Source organism: Telopea speciosissima, chromosome 4, assembly GCF_018873765.1.
Source record: "Telopea speciosissima isolate NSW1024214 ecotype Mountain lineage chromosome 4, Tspe_v1, whole genome shotgun sequence".
NCBI lineage: Eukaryota > Viridiplantae > Streptophyta > Magnoliopsida > Proteales > Proteaceae > Telopea > Telopea speciosissima.
In genome coordinates this window covers 70,802,121-70,825,685 of record NC_057919.1, presented here as the reverse complement: position 1 = coordinate 70,825,685, position 23,565 = coordinate 70,802,121, and the positions used below count along the sequence as shown (strand labels likewise).

General features: G+C 42.2%; 1 protein-coding gene across 1 annotated transcript; it reads right to left on the bottom strand.

The window, feature by feature from the left end:
• Positions 1 to 7,584: 7,584 nt before the first annotated feature.
• LOC122660356 (muscle M-line assembly protein unc-89-like) lies at positions 7,585 to 9,276 on the bottom strand. Its single transcript, XM_043855627.1, has 2 exons — positions 8,765 to 9,276; positions 7,585 to 8,716 (listed from the first exon to the last, which is right to left on the bottom strand). The coding sequence occupies exons 1-2, from the start codon at positions 9,103 to 9,105 to the stop codon at positions 7,852 to 7,854; spliced, it is 1,206 nt and encodes a 401-aa protein (XP_043711562.1). The 5' UTR covers positions 9,106 to 9,276; the 3' UTR covers positions 7,585 to 7,851.
• Between the last annotated feature and the right edge of the window lie 14,289 nt (positions 9,277 to 23,565).

The following is a 23,565-nucleotide window of genomic DNA, read 5'->3' as shown; positions in this document are numbered from 1 at the left end:
CCAGAGATTTGGGGCAGACCATCCATTGAGTCATTGGAGTTACTTTAGCGCCCTTTCTGCAAAGGAGGGGCACCATTCATGGGTCCTAGACCCTAAATCTAGGTGGCGACTCCCATTTTCCCATTTTCTTTCTTTCCCCCTGGGTGCACGCTCAGCGACCCTCCGTCCGCTGCACCTACAGTGCCCCATCAACAAAATCCATCAACGCACCCCTACCTGACCAGTTGTCCAACCAAAATAGCCCCTCCCCTTTTCCAATGAGCCATTGCGAATTGGAGAGCAGCCAGTCCTTGGACCGCAAAGCTTTCCTCCAGATGGCCGAGCCGCTGGCCCTATCTCCAGCTAGAACCGCGTGTTCATTTTTAAAGTATTTTGCTTGAAAGAATGAACACCAAAGGGATTTACCAGACATAGCTCTCCACAGCCCCTTCAGTCGCAACGCCCTTATCATGTCATCTATGTGTCGAATCCCCAACCCACCTTCAGCGATTGGCGCACACACTTTGCTCCATGCCACCCAATGGTGCCGTTTTCCCCATTCTGTATGACCCCATAGAAAGTCTGAGCAGATTCCATTGAATTTTCTTAAGACTGTGGATGGAATATCCAAAGAGGAAATAATATGAATCGGTATGGCAGCCAGAACGTGTTTGAGCAATACTACACGCCTTCCAGAGGATAAGATTTTCCCTTGCCAGCCCGCAATCTTCCTTCGCATCCTTGCTAAAAAATCATTAAAGAAACTCACCCGAAGTTGACCTGTGAACAGGGGCGCCCCCAGATAGGAGATCAGCAACCTCTTTCTGGGAAACCCCGTAACCAACTCCACCATGCGGCTTCTTTGCTCCGATGCCCTCTCACTAATCACAAAACAACTTTTAGATTTATTAACCAGCTGTCCCGAGACTCCTTCGTACCTGTTAATAAACCCACAGATCTGCTTCAAAGAATTCAAAGAAGATTTCAGGCCCCTCGTGAAAATAATCATGTCATCTGCAAACAGACTGTGTGAGATTCCCGGACATCCTCGAGGAAGGCCGCCCTACCCTCCATGAATAAAGACCTCAAGCCTCTACTCAGCACCTCCTCTGCAATAATGAACAGTGCAAGCGACAAGGGGTCCCCCTGACGCACCCCCCTTGAAGATTTGAAAAAACCAGCAGGGCTCCCCTTCCATCACCACGGAAAACCAGCAATTCTCTACTGTCTTTTTGATCATCTGAATCCACTCTGTAGCAAAGCCAAACTTGTCCAGCACTTTATACAAAAATTCCCATTCTAGGCGGTCATAAGCTTTTGTCATGTCCAGCTTAAGAATCACATTTCCTCCACGGGTTTTCCTGTTAATATCTTGAGTTACCTCCTGCACAAAAGCAATGCAATCATGAATGTTTCTGCCCTGAGTGAAAGCTCCTTGCTCCTCTGAAATGATGCTAGGTAGAATGGCTGCAAGTCTCGTCGAGATAACCTTAGCAATTATTTTGCAAGAGAAGTTGCACAGGCTTATTGGCCGAAAATCTGTCATTGCTTCTGGGCTCTCCTTTTTAGGAATTAAAGCCAAGTTTGCTGATGTGTAGCTTTGGGGCAGACTCCCCCCCATAAAAAAATCCTTCACCACCGCCCAAACATCAATCCGTATAATGTCCCAACATGCCGTGAAAAAAAAACCTGTGAACCCGTCCGGACCAGGGGCACTATCTGCAGACAGGCCAAACACCGCCCCCTTGACCTCCTCCAACGAGGGGGTGGCCAAAAGCATCTCGTTCTCCACCACGGTCACCAACGGAGGAATGTACTGAAGGAGATCATCATCCTGTAGACAAGCCTGAGAAGAAAACATTTTAGTAAAAAATCTAACCGCCTCACCTGTAGAAGCACCATGCGCATCTCTAATTTTTTCCACTCCCTGTCGCAGCCTACGCACCTTGACCATGGCATGAAAAAATTTCGTATTTCTGTCCCCCTCCTTGAGCCAATGAACCCTTGATTTCAGTCTCCAAAATATTTCCTCTTGTAACAATACCTCATTGAGGGCTTTGGTGGCATCTTCTAACTCACCTCTAGCTGCCTCCGAGAAGTTCTGTTTAAGCTCAATTTCAACCCTGCAAACTCTGTCTTCTGCCTTCCTTATGTTCTGATGAATGTTGCCGAATACAGTTCTATTTCAGCCACGTAGGTGAGCACGGAGTGCCTTTAAATGGAGGTAAAGAGCATGGAGTGGAGAGCCGAACACCGGAGTCGCCCAACACTCTCGAACACAGTCCAAAAATCCTGGATGAGAGAGCCACATTTGTTGAAATTTAAAAGGGCTGCTACGGGGATTCACCAGGTGCGAGCACTCTAAGAGAATCAGAGCATGGTCCGAGCACACCCTGCTCAAATGCACCATTTTGTTCACCACAAATAAATCCATCCATTGACCGTTAAAGAGATAGCGATCTAGTCGAGCCACCACACGCCTACCACCTGCTTGGTTGTTGGCCCAGGTATATGTATTCCCTTGAAAACCCCCATCAACCAAACCAGCTCCATTGACAAAATTTTCAAAGTCCTCCAAAGAATAGGGACATGCCGCCCTCCCCCCTGCCTTCTCAGAAAGATCTAAAATTGCATTGAAGCCCCCACCCATCGCCCAGGGCTGGTTGGAGTTGTGCACATCTTCCAACAAATCCTCCCAAAGCTGACGTCTCTCCCCCATTGTGCTTAACGCATGCACAAACGAGAAATAAAAATTTTGGGACCCCTGAACTGAGCACTCCACGGACACAAATTGCATGTGCTCCTTCACCACCCTCACCTGAATCTCATTCTTCCAGAATATCCAAATTCTATCTCCCCTCTCCACACCATTGGTGGTGATCGCTTCCATGCCTTATCTCCTCATGATACGAGCCGCCTTCTCAAAGCGTACCTTGGGTTCTGCGATGGCCACAATATCCACTCTCTCATCTTTAACCAGAGCTTTCAAACGCCTCACTGTCGGCTTATTCCCTATCCCCCTAATGTTCCAAAACAACATGATCATTATAAACACGACGGGGTGGGGGATCCGGCCTCATAGACCTAGTGACCATGCCTCTGCGACTCACTGTTTCTGGCTGAGAGCTACTCTTTGTACTTGCCTTGGCTAAGGTACCCAGTGCCTCTATCGCTCCTTGATCCTCCCTATTTTCTTGAACCCGAGCCATGAATGCTTTGAAACCTTTGTCAATACCCTTGCTGCTTTCCCTCAACTCATTCAGCGTTGTCCTCCAGTCCTGCTGCAAATCGCTGCTAGCCACACCAGAATCATCGTTGGTGGAGTAAACCACCTTTCTTGCAGACGCATGAACCCCTGGCCCTGCAGCTGTTATCAGGCTCAGCCGTACCTCCACCTGAGTAGTTGAATCCCTTGCCCTCCAAGAACCAGCCACCAGCCCTGTTGCCACTTCAGCATCAACCCTAGCATCTGAACTACATGCCACCGAACGTGACACTCGTCGAAGCCCACCACTCTTCTCCAACATGCGACCTGTGGGTCTCCACTAACGCCACCCCCTACCCTGAATCGTCCCTGAGGGGACCACAACCAATGCATGATCACCTGCTGCTTCCCCCTCCGCATGTGCACAAGCCAACGAAGGTTCGCCCACCTCCACGATACCCCTTTCTAGATTGCCCTTTTGATTGTTTCCATAATCACCTTGAGGCGTCAGACCCTCCACCAATGGGGCCCCTACGACGCTAATTCCATGATCTCCTTCTGTAGGTAGCACAGTAGAAGGGCCCAGCTCAACCACCTTCCCTCCTCCAGGCCTCTCCCCCACCAGTTGCTTGCGAAACTTGTCCACCGCATGCCCTAGTTTGCTACAGCCCATGCAAAACTCAGGCAGTTTCTCAAACATAACCTTATGAAAGAACCCAGTCGCACCACACCCTACCCATATGTGATCCGGAGGCTTGCAGCAAAGGTCCACCTCTACACAAGCTCTTCCCGCAACCGTCCTAGAGCACCCTGCAGTTGCACTGTCCACCCTCAAAACCTTCCCCACCACTCCCGCCACTGATAAGAAATAGTTTCCATGATAGAGGTTAACCCATAGGTTAGGAAAAGAGACCCAAACCAGCACCACCGGAGACTCTAAGCCCGCCTTGAACATCCTGGTGCACTTGAACAACCTGAATGAATCAAGAGATATCATGAAAAGAGAAAAACCTGCCAATGATTCAAGAGATATCATAAAAAGAGAAATGCAAAAATATAGCTTTACCTATGGTTCGTGAGTACAACTTGAAAACAACCTCTTACAGGAGAACTACTGTAACTTTAGAGTCCTACGTGTTAGAGGTTAATTGGGATTTTTCATCAGTGCCCCAGTTAGATTCTGAGAACTCAACAACTGAAGCAGGCACATTAGAAAATCAGCGCTAATGGCGTGAGTATTATGGATACCAGGAGACCATTCGGAAGCATATTTCAGAATATATAATTGGACTTGCAGCATGCAAGTTTGCTGTTGAAAGCTCCCAAAAGATTCTGAATCTGTGAGTTTTTGGATATCCATGTTTAGGACCAGATCAATCATGGGCATGTTGGGATGTTAATCAAGCTCTCAAATGTAATCCCTTGGAAGAGGAAAGATAGTTGTTCATGTGTCTTGCCCGATTTTTCTTTGCCGCCCGAAGCTCTTGTCATCATTCGCAGGGAAGTACAAAGTGATAAGGATACGGGCGGAGGCATCAATCGCGGAATCGTCAGTGGAGAAGATCCCGATCTCATCATCTCTCCTCCTCCGATTCAGTTTCAGACAACGGGAGGAGCGCATTAGGGAGTTTAGATAAGAAGAATATGGACTATGAAATAAAAGCATACCTCTTGCAGCAGTTGGGGCAGTTAAACCACCAGATCTTGAAATTGATGGAGAAATCTTATGTGGGATACACATTGTGCTTGAATAACCCAAAAGAAGGGTAATAAAAATGAGAATTTATCCATGATGAGGTGGGTGGGGGCGGGTGGGATTGCATCATGAAGAAGAAGAAGAAGGGTATTGTTGGATTCAGAAAAGTTTGAGTCAATGTCAAAATCAGAGGTTGCAGGAGCATGGTGGGGACGAAGTTGCAAGAGGAGGAGGAAGAAGAAGAAGAAGGGTAAAAGGGTCATCTCACAATGAACAAGGGTTAGTTTGGGCATTATAAAAAATTTAACTATGCCACGTCAGCACTGAACAGACTGATGCTAACTGCAAGGGAGATATTAGTAATTTTTCAAAAACTACAGGAGAATCGTATGTAAGGTGGGAAAACCAAGGGGAGGAACATGTAATTAGGGCAAAGTACAGAGGAGGGGTATGTAATTTTCCCTTATTATTATTATTTTGGTAAATTATTATTTATTTTTTTTTGAAAAACACAACTTTTTTCAGATAGAAGGCAAGAAGAGCACGAGGCATCTAAATTACAAGAGGTGGACAATGAGTTAAACTGCTTAGTCAAGCTCCGAATGTCGTAGATGAAACCATCGACCAGTAGCGGAGGAGGTGGATAATCCTGATTTAGGTGCTTGATGAAGTCTAGATTATCCGACTCCATCAGGATGATGGGAAATGGTGTTATGGTCTTATGGATTTCATACCAAAGGTTTGAGGGACAACCATTGTCCTCCTATTCATTTATTTCTATATTTGTGTGCTTAGTGCCTTTATATACTCGAGGAACGATAAGGTTGCTCCAGTGTGACTGCGTGCATTATGATCTTGCCTAGACCATGGAATGTCAAGAGCCTTGTGCATTGGGTATGCCCTTTTTAGTGCTTCTATACACTTGAGTTGTTCAAGTTAATGGAACCATTAAGCGAGAGATAATCAACATCTTCTAACCTTCCCCACCTATGCAATGTTATTTTTCCTCTGTCTGGGTGCAGGCTCCACGCAACCATGAATGTTATTTGTCCCTTTAAATATATATAGGGAGTGCCTAAAGGATAGCTCTATGGGTGTATTTATTATTTAGAACTTGGCACTTCCATTTAATTGTCATTTGTCTTATTATCAAAAGTTCTTTAAGTTCAGGGTATAAAATGGTCTTTTAAATAATTTTGAAAATGACTTATCATTTTGTGATTATCTAAGCTATCATTGTCTTGTACATATTTCGAGGATACTACTTGTGAAATGATAATATATTCCCCTCATTTGAAAGAAAAAAATGTTATACTAAAACGAAGGTGTCAATAAAAAAAAAAACCATATAACGAAGGGAACTAAAAAGGAACAAGAGAAGAAAAAAGGATAGATCAAATTCTATTGAGTCCCTGATTCGTCCATGCTAATGCGTGGGCCACACGACCAATCATCGATCCCTTGCCCTATATATAGGGAAAAGGTTCTTTGAGCTATGAGAGAAAGGTACACTAGCATCCTTTCTTTCAATCTCTGATATGTCTCCTCCTAGCATGAAATGACCCCACTGCTCTCCATGACACCATTTCAGATCAAGTTCACTCCTTGCTCAGAGAACCCTCTCCCATTCCTAAATTATGTTGTATAATATTTAATTCCTACATCTCCTTCACAAGGAACGAACACAATACCTATATTGTGCTCATCTGTAAATCACATGCACCATGTCAGAATCATTAGTTTATGGGAACGCATTCTCTGTCCGGGAGCGTAGGATGGCTGAAGTAGAGAGGTGCTACGAGAGTGTTATGTGACAAAACGCATGCTTTGTAAGCTTAAGGGGAAATTTTATAGGACAGTAATAAGACCGGCCATGACCTATGGGCTGGAATGTTGGGCAGTTAAGAAGAGTAATATAGATAAGATGAGTGTAGCAGAGATCATGATATTGAGAAGGATGTGTGGCAAGACCAGGAGAGATACGATAAGGAATGATTGTATTAGAACTAAACTGGGAGTTGCAGCAATCCAAGAGAAGCTCCGTGAGAGCCGCTTGAGGTGATATGGTCATGTACAACGGAGACTTATGGATGCACTGGTAAGGAAGAATGACCAGATTCAGTGATGGAGCTAAAAGAGGTAGGGGCAATTCTAAATTGACTATTGGAGAAGCGATAAGAAATGATATGCATGTGGTAGGACTTGAATCTCCAAGCGCCAGTTACCAAAAACAAAAAAATCTCCAAGCGCCAGATCTCGATAACATCCTTGTTGTACATGACCAACTACTACACACTTTTTTTGGGGGGGCCGGGGGGGGGGGGTTGATAGGCGGAGAGATGGATTTGGGAAAAAGGTTGTATTAATGGATCTTAATTCTTAGGCACCATGTTTACCCGAAAAAAAAAAAACAAAAATTCTTAAGCACCACCTGTCTCATGCTTATGACCACATAGTTCGAACGGCCTTATCTTATGAAGGTCATTCCGAACTCTTGGTTTATTCTGGAAGAGTGAATACTATCTTATGATCATATATCTGGAATGTATTTGAGCACAAAAAGAAGCTTCAATAGTTGGGAGACCATACCCACAAATGAAAAATTTACATAGTAGGTAAAAGAATAATATGAATTCACTAATCACAATATACAATACAAAATACATACATCAATAGATCTATTGAGAAACATATATAGAAATATACGATGTATCATAAAGGGCATAAATAAGTACTCACCAAAACAAAACACCAACAAATACAAGCAATCACTTGCAACTAGAAAAAGCTAGGAGAAGAAAACCATCAAAATCGTCAGAGACAGAGAGCTCGTGCATGGCCCATACCTTCTATGTACACTCACTTGCCATCACACAGAAACCTGACATTTACAGCATCTATGACAAAACAATAACCAGCACAAAACACCTTTGACAACCCAACTAGAAACTTCCCTCTATCTTTGCCCCCATCATTTAATTTGTATATCACCCTTGGCTTCAGAAGAGAGGGTTTTCGAACTTGGAGATTTCCCAATGATTGCTTTCTTGACCTTTGCAATCGACTGCTTCACCTTTGATATAATGTTATTAGAGTGTTTTTGAGAGGGCTTGGCCGGAGCTTCTCGTTCAGGAGGGTCCTGGTCTGTTTTTGAGTTATCCTCAATTTTGGATAATGCCACATCTGGAGCACCTGATTTTGCAGTCTCCTCAACCACTACTCCTTTATCCAGATTATCTACACATGTCTGTATAGCTTCCTCCACCTTCCCTTCTAACTCTGACTCCTTTGATTCCGCAGTGGGTTCATTAACAACATTGCTAATTTCAACCACATCCACTTTACCCTTCAAATCTGGCGTACCAACTTTGGCATCATGCTCTTTCTTCTCTTCAGTGCCCATTTCAGCATCTTTAGAAGCACTCTGTTCCTCGGAAAATTTTTCAGTAACTTCAGTTTCTGTATAGGAGCCAACCACATTCTTGGTTTCTGTTGGCTCAGGTAGCATCAACTCCTCTTTCTTGACATTATTTTCTTCATTCTCATCAATTTTCATATCCTTTGCTTCCTTTTCTTCTATGGTTTCTGTTTGCTCCAGTTGAGTCAGCTCCTCTATTTTCACATCATTGTGTTTTCCCTCTTCCATGTTTACAACTTTCCCTTCTTCCTTTGTTTCGATATCCCCCACTTGCACAGCTGCCTTCTCCTCATCAACCCCAAATTCTTTCTTAGTATCATCCACACTGACCTTTTCTACATTAGGAGTAACAGATTTCATTCCATCTTCTTTCAGACCAAATCCTGCTCCCTGACTAGCAGAAACAACTGTATCTGATTCCAAAGTAACAGGGCCCTCATCTTTAGTGACCTTTTCTTCCTTCAAGGACTTGGTATCCTCCTCGACTATATCAATCAAATCATCTTTTGTGATGTCACTGTCCAAGCTCTCCTTGGAATCAAGCATCTCATATTTCTTCTCAACTCCTTCATCCTGTTCTTGTGGTTTTCCTCCCATCTCAACAACTGACTCAGATTTTTCTAGTGTTTTAGGTTCCACTACAGAAGCTTCTTCCTTAAAGGACTCCTCTGTCTGGGCCACTCCATCTTTTCCAATATCATCATCGATGCTTTCCTTAGGCTTAAGCATCTCAGATTTCTCCTCAACTTCTTCAGCCTCTTGGGGTTTTCCTCCCACCTCAACAACTGATTCTAGCTTTTCTGCCATTTTAGGTCCCACAATAAGAACTTCTCCCTTCAAGGACTCGTCCGCTTTGGTCCCCAAATCAGCGATAATATCTTTATCCACGCTCCCTTCTTCTGGCTTTTTTTCCACTTCAGGTTCTGAATCTCTTGTATGAGATTCCAAGAGTTCCACTGGTTTGTCTAAGGCTTCAATTGATTCCTCTGGTTCTTTTCCAACAGCCTCAATAACAGAATCAGGAACAGAGTATATATCAACCTCTTGGGGTTTTCCTCCCACATCAACAACTGATTCTGGTTTTTCTTCCATTTTAGGTCCCACAATGGAAACTTCTCCCTTCAAGGACTCGTCATTGTTAGTCCCTGCATCACTGGTGATATTTTTATCCACACTCTCGTTAGGCGCAAGTGTCTGATATATTTCCTCAACTTCTTCAGACAGTTCTTGTGGTTTCCCTTTAACTTCTGCAACTGGTTCTGGTTTTTCAACCATTTTAGGCTCCTCAACAGAAGCTTCTTCTGGATTTTTTCCCACTTCAGGTTCTGAATCTTTTATAGGAGATTCCAAGAGTTCTACTGGATTGTCTGAGCCTTCAATTGATGATTCCTCTGGTTCTTTTTCAACAGCCACAACAACAGAATTAGGAACAGAGGATATATCTAGTTTTGAATCAGGACTTGCTCTCACTTGTGAACCATCTGTCACTGGAACATCCGAATCAGTGATTTCATCGAACTCTTCAACTTTTTCACCCTCTGCAATTGCAGGAGGCACAATCTGCGTATTTGCCACTTCTTTTGATATAGTAGGTGCCTTGACAATAACAGATTCATCATCTTTGGCCTTTTCTTCTCCTTCAATCACATTATTTTCCTTCGATGGAGGAATACCCCCTTGTTCAATGGTCTTTGGTTCTTCATTTCCCTTCTTCTCAACTTGCTGCAGTAGTTTGAACCCATTAGCAGCAGTCAAGAATAAGAAATAATCATACACATTAAAAGGAGCGGAAAAATGATTTGAAAGGAAGGGTAAGAACTAATTTGAAAGATGTGTGTATCAAGCACAGATCAAAGCAAGAAAACAAAATTTAATTCCTGTTCATCAGCAACAGAATATCTATTTTGAGAGAGAGAGAGAGACATAACTGGCAGGTTGTACCTTCTATCTATTTCTCAACGAAAATTTAAAGAGCATGCCCATGGCTCAGGATTAAAATAATAGAGAAACCTATATGAGTAATATTGGGCCCTCATGTATTTCCCTACATTTCATAATTCAAAAACATAGAAAAAATGTTTGATGGAGACTTCTACTAGGCTAGCTGATGGAGAAGAAAACCTGATGAGAGGAGCAGTAACTAAATTTTCAATGGGTTTTCCAAATAATCTTGCAAGCTTTTCCAATTTTTGCATTTGTTTAGCGTTTGGAGCTCATGAACTCCATGTTTGTTTCCAGTACTTGTGAATGCAAGCAACTTCATGATGTGTGGGTTGGGAGAAAAAATGGGGGGGGGGGGGGGGAAGGGATCTAAATATGAAAAGAAAATGAAAATTTTGATCATCTTAGCTTCATCAAGCTCACTCATGAAACACTAAACTGAATACAGAAACCAGGTGATCCCAGACACCAATATAAACAAAAATCTTTAGTGTTACAAAGATTCTATAGAATTGTAAGATGGTCAGAGGTATAAAAAAGAAAACAACATAAACCTTATTTTCCATGTTCTCTCTCCGAGCTCCAGATTTTTCTGGTGAAAATTCTTTAAATAAAGAAAAAAATAGGCGCTGCTCTGCTGGCTGTGCTTGGATCCATAATCAGTTATCAAAATAGGTAATGGGCTGAAAAGGTTTCTCTTCTTTTTTTCCTTTTATGAAAGACAAAAGAATTTGTTTAGCCACAAGAAAAGCCTATTTCTTGAGAAACAACTGACTGGAAAGACACCAGTGGGTTTGACGACAAGGACATCCATGATCATGAGTCTTTCATTCCAAGAAATTATGAATTCGTCGGCAATTACTACAAGGTTATTTCACGCATTCTTCCGAGAAATACTGAAATAGAAAGTTTAATCAGGTACATCAATCCAAAACAGAGTCCATTCAAGGTAAAAAAATTCGTAAGGACAAAAAAAAAAAAAAAGAATTTATCAAACCATATTGTATTAATCAATTAACACTTCTCATCATTGTAATGAGTAGATACTCATACATGCTCTTCTTGACGATATAATTTCAATACCGAATCTCTTACGACTTTAGACCTTTTTCCTAAAATGCTTCGTTTAGAGATAAAACTCTGCTAGGTTAAAACTGGTGAATTATTCTCAGATAACTAAGTTAGGTGCCTTCCCCCTCTCCCCTCTCCCTCCCGGAAAACAAATTCCAAATTTGCAGTGGGTACAGAGCTAAAGTTCCTTGTTCGTGACAATGAAAAGCATAGATAGAAGGGGGAAAAAAAGGTTACAAAGGACTTCATCCCAAAAGCGGTTCATGAAAACTAGACCAAAACGCAAACGGGTAGAATCATAAACAGTGACAGTGAAACACGCATGAATTTTGAACGTTTTCCTTCTCTTATCAATCCTAATCTCGTATGATATCTCTTGGACGAGATCTAATACCCGATTGTATTGCTTCTAATAAACTCATAAGTAGGGAAACGAAAGTTACTTACCCCATCAGAACTGTGATCCGGGACAACACCATCGCTAGCCATGAGAGAGAGAGAGAGTTGAGCTCGAAAGAGAAAAAGCAAGGAGAAGGAGTAGCAGCTAAGGAAATGGGTCACGAGAATCACGACAACCCAAAAGGAGTTGCAGCAGACGGAGCGCAAGCAAATGGGAAAGAGAGACCTGAGAAAAGTCAGAAAACAAATTAAAGGTAGTCACATAACATGTATCTTTGCTGGTATGGGTGGAAGGAAATCCATTCATTCAGGTCAGTGCCAATCCTCAGTCCCCACCACTCCCCCAAGTCCCCTATTTAATGGAATTCTCGTGCAAATTATCTTTGCTATTGTAGTATTATTAGGTGGTTAGTTATAAGCCTTTAGATTGAGACTAGAAACACTGGATTATCTAAAACCCCAGGGAATGCTATTGTGTATGCAGTATTGTCGTGGGACACGTGGCGTTTATATAATTGGTTTTCTAGTTCCGGGGATGAAGAAAAGCTTGAAGACCCTTGACGTCCCTTGACGTCCCTTTCGTCTCTCGCGTCGGGCTCCTCTCCAATGAGGAATCTGCCCAACCAGTGCCCAATGATACATCCATCGGCTGGGCTTGCTGGCACACATCTAGGCAAATGCCCATTGGGTATTCATTTGGCGGCGGGCTCATTGGAGAGGAGTCGGATCCTCGTCTCACTCACCTCCACTCTATGGTTACAAGATATTGCAATATGCCATTACAAGGGACCAAATTTTGCTCCTACACTTGTAACATATATGTTCTTGCTAAACTTAGGCTGACGACTAAAGAAATGAGATCTAAAGAATACTTTAGAAAATACTAAAACCAAGGAAGATATATATGAACCTAAAGGGAAAGTGAATTATTCCATTTTCTTAGTTGCAAGTCTTGTAGCAAGAACATTCCCACTACAAGTGAAGCAGCAAAACATTTTCCCATTACAAGATACTACGATTTCATAGGAAGTTACAGGAACTCCTTAACAATATTTCTCATTTTTTCATTTGGAAAAAGATTCCAGTCATGGTTTTAGGTATCGGACACGAATTGGCCATATTGGATGATTCGTATTGATATTGGTAGACTTTGATACAGTCACTTACGTATTTGCCGTACAATACAAATTAAGGGTAAATTTATCAAAAAAAATCCTATTTTTAAGGAAAGCCAGGAACAAAACTATCAATGGATCAATGCTGATCCATGTCGATATCTGATCTGTGTCGAAATCTGATCCGTACCGTTCACTAGAACCATTAGCAGAGTCATGGTTTGGGGTATCGAGCATTGGATGGATCGGTATGGGTATCAGGTCCGATCCTATTGGCAATGGTATCATATTGGTCATGTAAGATGGTTTTATGCTCAAATATGCCAATATTGAGTGTATTTTGATAAGTATAACCTTTGTTTGTACCATTTCCATATAATTCACTGATCCGGTATCGATATGGATTGAACGATACAGCTGATTTGAGACCAATAACTCAAACAATGTCATATGAGCTGATCTGATACCGATACTAAAAACCATGCCAGAGTGGGGATTTCACCCCACGCCCTCTCACAGAATGAATTATCAATAATCTATGAAGTGTAGGGATTTGTGAATCCCAATCACTCATGAATATGCCCATACAGATTTGGAATGCATCAATGATTAAGAGAGAACAAAACATAACTTTTGATTGATGATCGAAGTCGATTACCTAGCTTTTCTCCTTCCCAATAGCCTTCCATAGCCTTTCATTTAGTTCTCCCGTGAGTAGAAAAAATAATAGAATATATCAAGTGACGGTTGTGGCGACCTTGGGTTGAATATATAATATTCTCCCTGACCCTAATCACACTCCCACAATGTATTAAGTCAGTTATACATGGGCCCAATTAGACTAGCATGTGTTAATAAAGTTCAAAAACCCAACATAAAGTCCATTGACATTCTTCTCTCTTATTAGACAAAATATGAGTTTTTTCATTGAACGAATCCATTTCTTGCCCCTCTCATTGGTGCGGTCTCCAAACTAGCTTCGTTGGAAGCCTCAGCTATTTTCTTCTATTTTTTTTATTTTTTTATTTTTGATTTTGTTACTTTGTCAATTTGTCTTTTCGATCATTTCAAATTTTTTTTATTAGATTGTATATTCTCAATTGCAATTGCAGATTCTTTTAGGGCTAAATGATATTTCAATAAGGCCCGCTTGTTTGACGGGGAAAATAGGGTGGAAATGTTGTAAAACTAGGTCTCACAGTGTAACAAGTTGGGAATAAGAGTGGGATATTTATTTTTTCCATGAACAGTAATCAAAGGCTTTTGTTTTTTGTGGGATTTTGAATAGTGTAGGGGTGAGATTTTTAAATGTCATGTCAATAAACAAAACATTTAATGTTGTTCCCCAAATTTTTGTAAGTTCATCACCCAAAGTTAAACAAACAAAATTGGGATGGTAATTTGAAATGTCACAACAGAACTTTTTCACATCGAACGTTGAAAACAACATTGGATGTCCTTATATAATGTGAGAGGGTAGCTTGATGAGTTGATAATGTATTAAGATAACCAATACATTAAACTCATCAGCACATAGGTTACATAGTCTCGATCAGGTTTTGGAATCGTTAATTGGTGGAGTAGAGATCCTCTTGTAGTTGCCACTTGCCAAGCAAGAACGCCTTATCTAACTTTTTGTCCACGTTCTTCTATTTTAGATTGTGTTGATAACCAAATTCTCCCTCTTTTTTAGTGTTGTGTGTTCTCTTTGGAAGTCAATCTCTCCCTAGGGATTTGTGGTGTGGAGTTCTCCGTAAAGAAACCTAACAAGATATTCAAAGATCGTGAAGCAGATTATTTGAGTTCGTGAAACTAGTAACCAAACCTGTACGAGATCCTCTTCTGCTGCATTCCCATCTCCGTTCAGGTAATAACCTGATTACCCATTTTCGTACACCAGATGACATGACGCACATATGAAATCCAAACGAGAACATGATTTCCTTTCCACTATGATGCCCCTTGCTTTATATTCAATCTCAGCCATAGATAAATCTGTATGGGTGAGGCTTGAGATTAAAGTTGCTTTCTTTTTAAATAAGAAGCTTGTACTAGCCCTAGAACAATGAATTTGATCGATTTTATGAATATTGACACTTTTAGCATTTGGATTCGTCTGTCTAGAAGAGTTCAACCAATTTTCTTTTTTTAGTATATTTCGAGAATGTTTGTCCGTCTTTTTTTGCGGTTTTTGATTTAGATGATCGATCTGGGAATTCCGGATCTGTTGATGACGTTTCAGAGGAAAGTAATGAAGATCTGTTCACAGTTCCCGACCCTGAAGAAGGTTGTTGGCCCAGCGACTCCACCTGCAAGACCGCAGCTGACTTAATTTCATCGGATCACCAGCAATTAACCCCCTCCCTCCCTCCCACCAAGCGTCGGAGGGAAGGGGAATACCGGGGCCTCAAGAGGTATTTTCCCTGTACTTTTCTATATTACATTATCTCTCTCTCTCTCTCTCTCTCTCCTCTCCCCTCCGCTGTGTCCCGGCCAGTTGTTTCTTAAATCATTTGGTCCGTGCAATATAGAAAGGGATTCGGTTCTTCCACCCCATTTGTTTATCCTCTCTTTTAAATCATTTAGTCTCTTTGGAATTATAAGGTGGTGGTCACTGAAGAAAGAAGGATGAAGATAGTGGTGGTTGGTTTCTTGTCTGTTTATTTTTGGGTAGAAGTGGTTGGTTTCTTGTCACGCTGTGAAATGTTTAACTTTCAGAATGGATTCACATGTAAAATCATTCTTTAATCTGCATGTATGCATGCATTTGTAGTAAAAAAAATTTTACCCCTTTAAATGTTGAATGCTGAATGCTAGGTTGCTTACTGCTGACTGCTTTGTCGAGTGGGGAACAGCCGAACAGGGGATATATGTCCCATCTATTTTTTTGATAAAGGATACATGTCCCATTCAGTAAACTGCTTTTGATTCTTCTCTTTCGGTTCAGAGTGTCGGATATATATATATATATATATATATATATATATATATATATATATAAGTATGGGGTAAAAGGTTGCAGTGGCAGCGCTACCCTTAAACTCACTCCCTATACATATTCAGATAGTCTACAGTGCTCTGCCCAGAGCGGTCTGAGCGGTGCACAAATAGGGTGTCCTGCAATAACCGTCTTATCCCTGCTTAGGCAAGGTGCTCGGACAAGGGCAAGGCAATTATTGCAGAACGACCTATATGTGCGCTTTTCAGGCTGCTCTGCCCGTGGTGCCGTAGAAGATCAGGGTCCCTCCCTATATGCACCTCCCAAATCTAACCATTGATTTATTATATCAAATCTTAACCCGTCAATCATTTTACCCTTAACCGGTTAATATTCTCTCTTGTACGGTTGTTTCATTTGTACATCTCTGCCACTGCTCTTCTGTCGGTGTCTACCATTCACACCAAAAATTAGAATTTGGAGCATCAAATCAATCATGTAGAGAAAACTTCCTCACTTCTGCCCTAGTTATTGTATTCAACAATATCGCACAAGTGGACTACTGAGGTTGTTTCACCGAGTTCTGCTGAAGCATGAAAATGTTTTCAGATTTAAGACTGTAGTAGCCAACGCAACAAAAGGAAAGGTAAAGCCTCATAGGTCCCCCCCCTCCCCCAATGCCCTTTTACCCCGTGCCTTCTTCCCCTCTGTTGCTATAGTAATTCTCACACAATCCTCACCCCAAACAATGCTTTCACTTCTCTTTCTTTCTCCATCCCCTATCCGTCTTCCCAACTCCACCCACCCCCTTGAAACCCTCGGCAAAGAATAAAGAAGGAGGGCGAATAAAAAGAATTGAAAAATGGGGCTCGAGAATCGTAGATTGAAATGACAACTCTACATCCCCTGTTCGTCCTCCCAACCCCACCCCATGCTTCTTCTTCACAGAATACCACCGGCCACCCTCTACAACTCCCCCAACCCACTGACGAAGGGAAACCACAACCCTGCCCCATCGCATCTCGTTTTCCTCCTCATATCTCCCCCACCTCCACCTGTAAGTCTGCAACACCGCCCCCTTCCCTCCTCCCACCTCCGTCATCTCTATAATTTCCTAGACCTTCCCCATCTGAAACCAGCGGCGAAGAAAATGGAGGTGCGAACAACATCGATGCTCTTGAGAGCTCTCGATCTCCACCGACACCGATGAGAAATCCTGCTCTACACTACCTTCTGGTTTTCATTTTTCAATTTCACCCTCAAAATAATCTAATCGGCTGTGGGAGGTAATAACAAAAATAATTAAAATAAATAACTTATATTTTTAATGGTTAAAATTCAATTTAAAAAATTCAAAGGTTTAGATTTAAATGATGCGTTTAAGTGGTGCATTTTGAAGGGTAGCTCTGATACCACCCAACTTCCTTTTCGAATTACATCACTGGTTGATTTTTCTGGATCAAGATCCTCTACTGTCGAGCTGCTTAGCAGGACCGTGCTGCCTAGACACGATGAGACACACAATGACTGCCTTACCCCCACTCGGTCGGGCAAGGCGCTCAGGCAGGGGTGATGCGGTCATTGCACGCCTCATCGTGTCTGGGCAGCACGGTCCTGCCGGACAGCTAGGCAGTAGATGATTCAAATTAGATTTTTCTTCCCCATCCATGATCCATTGATCTTTCTATAGGAAACCGCATTTTTCTTTTCTGTTTTTTTTTTTTAATGAAAAAAGAAAGAAAATATATTAATTAGATGGTAAATTTTTACAAGGTTCATACATATAAGGATATTTTAAATTACAGGCTTTTTCTTTTCTGTAGGTACTGTACCTTCCTGCTACCAAAAGCTTTTGACTTCTCAATGTTATATGGTTTCCATTAGGGCTGCAATAGGCTCGGGCTTTTTAAAACCCTAACCCAACCAGGAGTCCCCTTAGCTGGGCCCAGGCCCGCCCTGACCCTGACCCTAACTCAGGGCCTAAATACCATGACCCTAACCCTAACCTTGACGGGCCAAGCCCAGCCCAAGCCCGCCCTGATTGGGTCGGGCTTGACCTATTGGCCCTGATCGTGGTCCTGCAATAAGCAAATTAAAATAATAAGTGTTAAAAAGATGTGAAAGAAGAGGCTTAAACCCAAGACCTCTTGATAGCAAGTGGGTTTGGTGCACCACAAACTATCAAGTACGCTAGAGACTTGTTGATGTATAAGAACTTATATTTTTTAATAGATAAAGAATTTTCTACATGGCCAAGATTCAGGGTCAAAATTCAAGGTCAAAATCAAGGTCGGGCTAAGCCCGAGGTCTCAACCCTGACCCGACCCTGGCTCAGGGCTAGGAATTTCTGGCCCTAACCCGCCTTCAGGGCCAGAAATCTTAGCCCAAGCCCTATTCGGGCTCAGGGCGGACCAGGGCCGACAGGGCCAAACTTGCAGCCCTAGTTTCCATTACCTGCTATCTCATTCAGCCCGGCCCTTTTCCATATTTTATAATATGTATTACCTGCTGTCCCCACTCCTCATATATATCATCGACCACATGACGGATTATTATCTTCTCCAATTCCTAAGCTCGGCAGTGCTAGGTGGGAATGCTGACATGTGGTAACTCGGACATTCAACAGTCCGAGTTCAACATAGTCAATAAGCTCGGACCGTTGGATGTCCGAGCTGCCACGTGTCATCTCCACCTAGCATTGTCGAGTTTTAAGGAATTCAAGAGGATAATTTTCCATCACATGACGGCCTAGACACCATATGATCTGCCGCATGACAGCCTAGACGGTACCCTAAAAACACAGACAGCTAGGCCCCACCTCTCTTGCATATGCATCAAACCTCACCTTCGGATCGGATGACGTTGCCAAAGGGTAAAATTATATATATTTTTTTCATTCTTTATGGGTAATCAATAATTTTGTTTTTAATATTAATAATAGAAATAAGGAAGAATGTTCTCTGTGCCGCAGTGCAGCCTACGTCCAGACATATGGGCAGCCTGTGCAGGGGGGCAGAGTGGTCATTGCATCCACCCCCATGTGCCTGGGTGTAGGCTGCACTGCGGCACAGAGAACATCACCCCAAGAAATAAAAGTCCAAGTAATGAAACAGACAACAAAACAGTTGAAACCTTTGTGAAGGTTTATCGAAAAAAAAACCTATGTAAAGGTTCCAATTATTAATTTTTATCCTCTTAATTTGCCTGCCCGTACTTGACGTCAAGTACATCTAATAGAGGGAGGTGGACCCCATGTGGACTCTTGGAGCAACCCAGCGGCAACGTCAATGGAGTTGCGACGTTGATCGTCACAACGGTTCAAGAAATTGCGCTTCTTCAAGAACGCAACAAAGATTCTTCAAGATCTTCATGTGAACTCTTCAAGGTTCTAAACTGAATCTCAGAAAGTGGAGAAACTTAATTTTTAATAACTGAATTCCCTCTTACAAGCAGAAACGTGGCTTTAAATAGAGTTAAAAAAAAACAAAAGAGAACCAACTCCTAATAGGATTCAACTAAAGAAAATAACTATCTAACTCAACTAAAGAAAATAACTATCTAAGTAAGACACGTAACCAATCTGGAAACAAATCCTAACTTTAAAAAAATAAAATAAATCATATAGAAACCAGAAGAGATATTGTTGGACGTGTAGAAGTCCTTGTGCATTAAACCACTCTTTTGCGTTGTTGGATCCGTGATGAACGCCGGATCTGCTTAGGATGGTTGTGGTGCAATTCTAATTGGTTGGTGAAGACCTCTTCTGTGGCTGCGTCATTCCCTCCAGGTTGAAGAGAATTCGACCTCGAATTCGTGTCACCATCATCCAATGAATCGCCAAGATAAGGTGTCAAATGCCAAACATTAAAGACATTATGCGTTCAAATATGAGAGGGCAGCTTTAAACGGTATGCATTTGAATTGATGTGCGCAAGAACTTCCAATGGCCCTATCTTCCGGTCATTAAGCTTGCTATAGCTGCCAGTGGGTTGACGTTCAGGGGGTAAGAATGCCCAAACATAATCGTCGGGTTCGAAGAGCACTTCTCGCTGCCGCTGATCGACAGCCTTCTTATACGTCGCAGCACTAGTCACCAACTTTTGCTGTACTTCGTCATGAATAGCCGCAATTGAGATGCAATCTCCTCTACTTGGACAAGAGGTTGTCTAGGAAAAGGAATCGGTGCAAGGTCGAGTGCCGTTGTTGGTTGCCTACCATACACAATCATGAACGGGCTAAGACCAGTGGAGCGATTCACTGAACAATTGAAGGCAAACTCGCCCAAAGATAAACGATTCTCCCAAGAACGGGGGTTATCATCTATCAAACTCCGCAACAAGTTACCCAAGGAACGATTGACAACCTCAGTTTGCCCATCAGTCTAGGGATGAAACACTTTTGAACTAAAGTGATGTACCTAGACTCTTCCACAGTTGTCGCCAAAAATGTCCGAGAAACTTCTCATCTCTATCAGAGGTGATGGTCTTGGGAACACCATGTAATTTGAAAACTTCTTTAAAGAACAGATCGGCGATACGAGACGCATCATGGTTTTTCTGCAAGGAATAAAATGGGCCATCTTGGAAAATCGGTCAACGACAACAAAGACGGAGTCCATACCCCGTTGGGTTCGTGGCAACCCGAGAACAAAATCCATAGAAATATCTTCCCAAGGAGCTTTGGGAATAGTCAAGGGCAAATATAAACCAGCATTGGTAGCCTGTCCTTTGGATGTTTGACACACTCTACAACGCATCACAAAATGGTGCACATCCCGTTTCAAATTGGGCAAAAAATAACGACTCATTACCAACTGAAGGGTCTTATCACGACCAAAGTGTCCCTCATTATGAACTTCTGCAATAATCTTCAAACGAAGGGAACAATCTGGTATACACAGTCGATTCCCCTTAAAGAGAAATCCATCACAAAGAGTAAACTCAACAGTGGTCTTGGCACGCACCTCTTCCAAAATATGTGAAAAATAAGGATCTTCTGCATAAAGTTCTCGAAAGGACTCAAAACCAAGTACTGTGGTACGCATAGTAGAAAGCAAACTTTGTTTTCTGCTAAGAGCATCTGCTACCTGATTGTGAATACCAGCTTTGTGCTTGATGATGAAATTGAACTCTTGAAGAAATTCAGCCCACTTCGCACGGCGGGAATTAAGGGTTTGTTGACTGGAAATATACTTTAAAGCTTCATGGTCAGTATACAAAATAAATTCCCTGTGAATTAAATATGGCCTCCAATGTTCAAGAGTGCGAAAAAGAGCATAGAATTCTAAGTCATAGGTGCTATAACGAAGCTTTGCACCACTAAGCTTCTCATTGAAATAAGCAATGGGGTGACCACCTTGACTTAGAACGGCGCCAATACCTGTACCTGATGCATCACAATGAACTTCAAAAATAAGGTCAAAGTTGGGTAAGGCAAGAACTGGAGCGATGCTCAATTTCTCCTTCAATTGCTCAAAACTTCTTTCAATTGCACTGGTCCACTCGAACACTCCTTTCTTCATGCAAGTGGTGAGTGGGGCTGCAATGGTGCTAAAATGTGCAATAAATCGTCGATAAAAGGAAGCAAGCCCATGAAAGCTACGAACTTCATGCACATTAGTGGGAGTTGGCCACTCTTGAATCACCTTAATTTTATCATCATCAACAGATGTACCATCTCCGGAAACATTGAATCCCAAGAATAGGATTCGAGACTCCATAAAATAGCACTTGTCAGGAGCTGCAAATAATTGTTCCTGTCTCAACACAGATAAAACAGATCGGAGATGCTGCAAGTGCTCATCACTAGTTTTGCTGAAAATTAAGATATCATCAAAATAAACTACAACAAAACGTCCCAAAAATGGCTTCAGAACCTGTGTCATGAATCGCATGCAGTAGAAGGACCATTAGATAAACCGAATGGCATAACGAGCCACTCAAATAACCCATCACGTGTCTTGAATGCGGTCTTCCATTCATCGCCGGGCTTAATTCGGATCTGATGATAGCCACTTTTTAGATCTAGCTTCGAGAAAATGGTGGCGCCAGATAACTGGTCCAAGAGGTCATCAAGGCGAGGGATGGGAAAGCGATATTTGATAGTAATTTTATTTATCGCCCTACTAGCCACACACATCCTCCATGTGCCATTTTTCTTAGGTACCAAAAGGGTCGGTACAGCGCAAGGACTAAGGCTTTCCCGAATGAAGCCTTTACTCATCAATTCTGTAACCTGTCTCCGCAATTCTGCACGCTCAACTGGGCTCATTCGGTAGTGAGCCAAATTTGGTAGTGAAGCCCCGGGCACCAAATCAATTTGGTGTTGTATGTCTCTCATAGGAGGAGGACCATTAGGAAGATCAGAGGGAAATACATCATGGAACTCAGTCAAGAGGGGCCTCACTTTCTCAGGAACAGTATGTGAAACACTATCATTTGTAGATTTATTCAACAAGACATATACCACATCCACAGTATTCATAGCACTTCTTAAGTCCCTCAAGGTGAGCAAATTAGAAGAGGAATTTTCAGCCATGGGGGGTTTAATAGGCTCCTTAGACAGGGCTAACACAATTTTCTTCCCATCATAAACAAAAGAGTAGGTATTTTTGTACCCATCGATCATGAACAGTTTTCCTATCAAATTGCCAAGGGCGGCCAAGAATGATATGACTAGCATCCATAGGTAACACATCACACCATATTTTATCATAATATGTAGTAGCAACAGACAATGAGACTAGGCAACGTTTCGATACAGTTACCTTAATACCCTTCTTTAGCCATGTCATCTTGTAGGGGGTAGGATGCTCCTTCAATTCCAATTGTAATTTTCGAACTGCCTCTTCTGAGATGACATTTTCACAGCATCCAGAATCAATGATAAGTTGGCACACTTTGCTTGAAACAGTGCAAGCCGAGTGGAATATATTATTACGGAGCCAACGATCGCCGGGTTCCTGTCGAGGTGTGAGAAAATTTTTTCTCATCATAAGCATTTCACCAGAATCAGCATGTAAGACCTCTCCTGCTTCATGGTCACCTGAACTGTCATAATGTGGATATTCATGATCATGATTAAGGCCAAGGTTCTCTTCCTCTGGATTGTTAGGATCATTCTCTAATAGTAGACCTTTTCCAGCCAGTCGGTTCTTGACAGTCCGACAATTATTAGCACGGTGACCCATCTCACCACATGCGTAACATTTAATATTGGATGATGAAGATTGAGTTAATGGAGGTGGATGAGTGGTACGACTGGGTTGATTAGAAATGGGTCCATATGTAGTGGAAGGGATTGTAGGGTTTAATGTGGATTGGACGGTGGAAGTAGATTTAGAAGATGGGTTATAGGCTGTTGTATCTCTCACGGTTGAGAATCGGTTAGGCGTGGAAAAAGGTTGCTGCTTTCACTGCCGTGATCGCTCAACCTTAAGTGCACGTTGGTGAGCATCTCCCAAGTCCTAAATATCAAGAACTTCAAGCACCTCTTGAATATAGGACTGCAATCCGCCCAAATATTTACTTACTAACATCTCTTCTGAATTCCCAATATTGTTGCGAATTAGCAATTCATTGAATTCGCTGGTGTATTGATCCACCGTACGGGTGCCTTGTCTCAAGTGTTGGTACCGTTGGTATAACTCCCGTTTGTAACTTGCAGGAAGAAAGTGCTTTCTCAATTTTTTCCTCCATTCGTTGCCACTGTGTAATGGGAGTTTTACCATCATTATGGCATGTCTGTTTCTCTCGTCTCCACCATGCGATGGCTTTACCTCGCAGTCGCATAGTGATTAGGCCG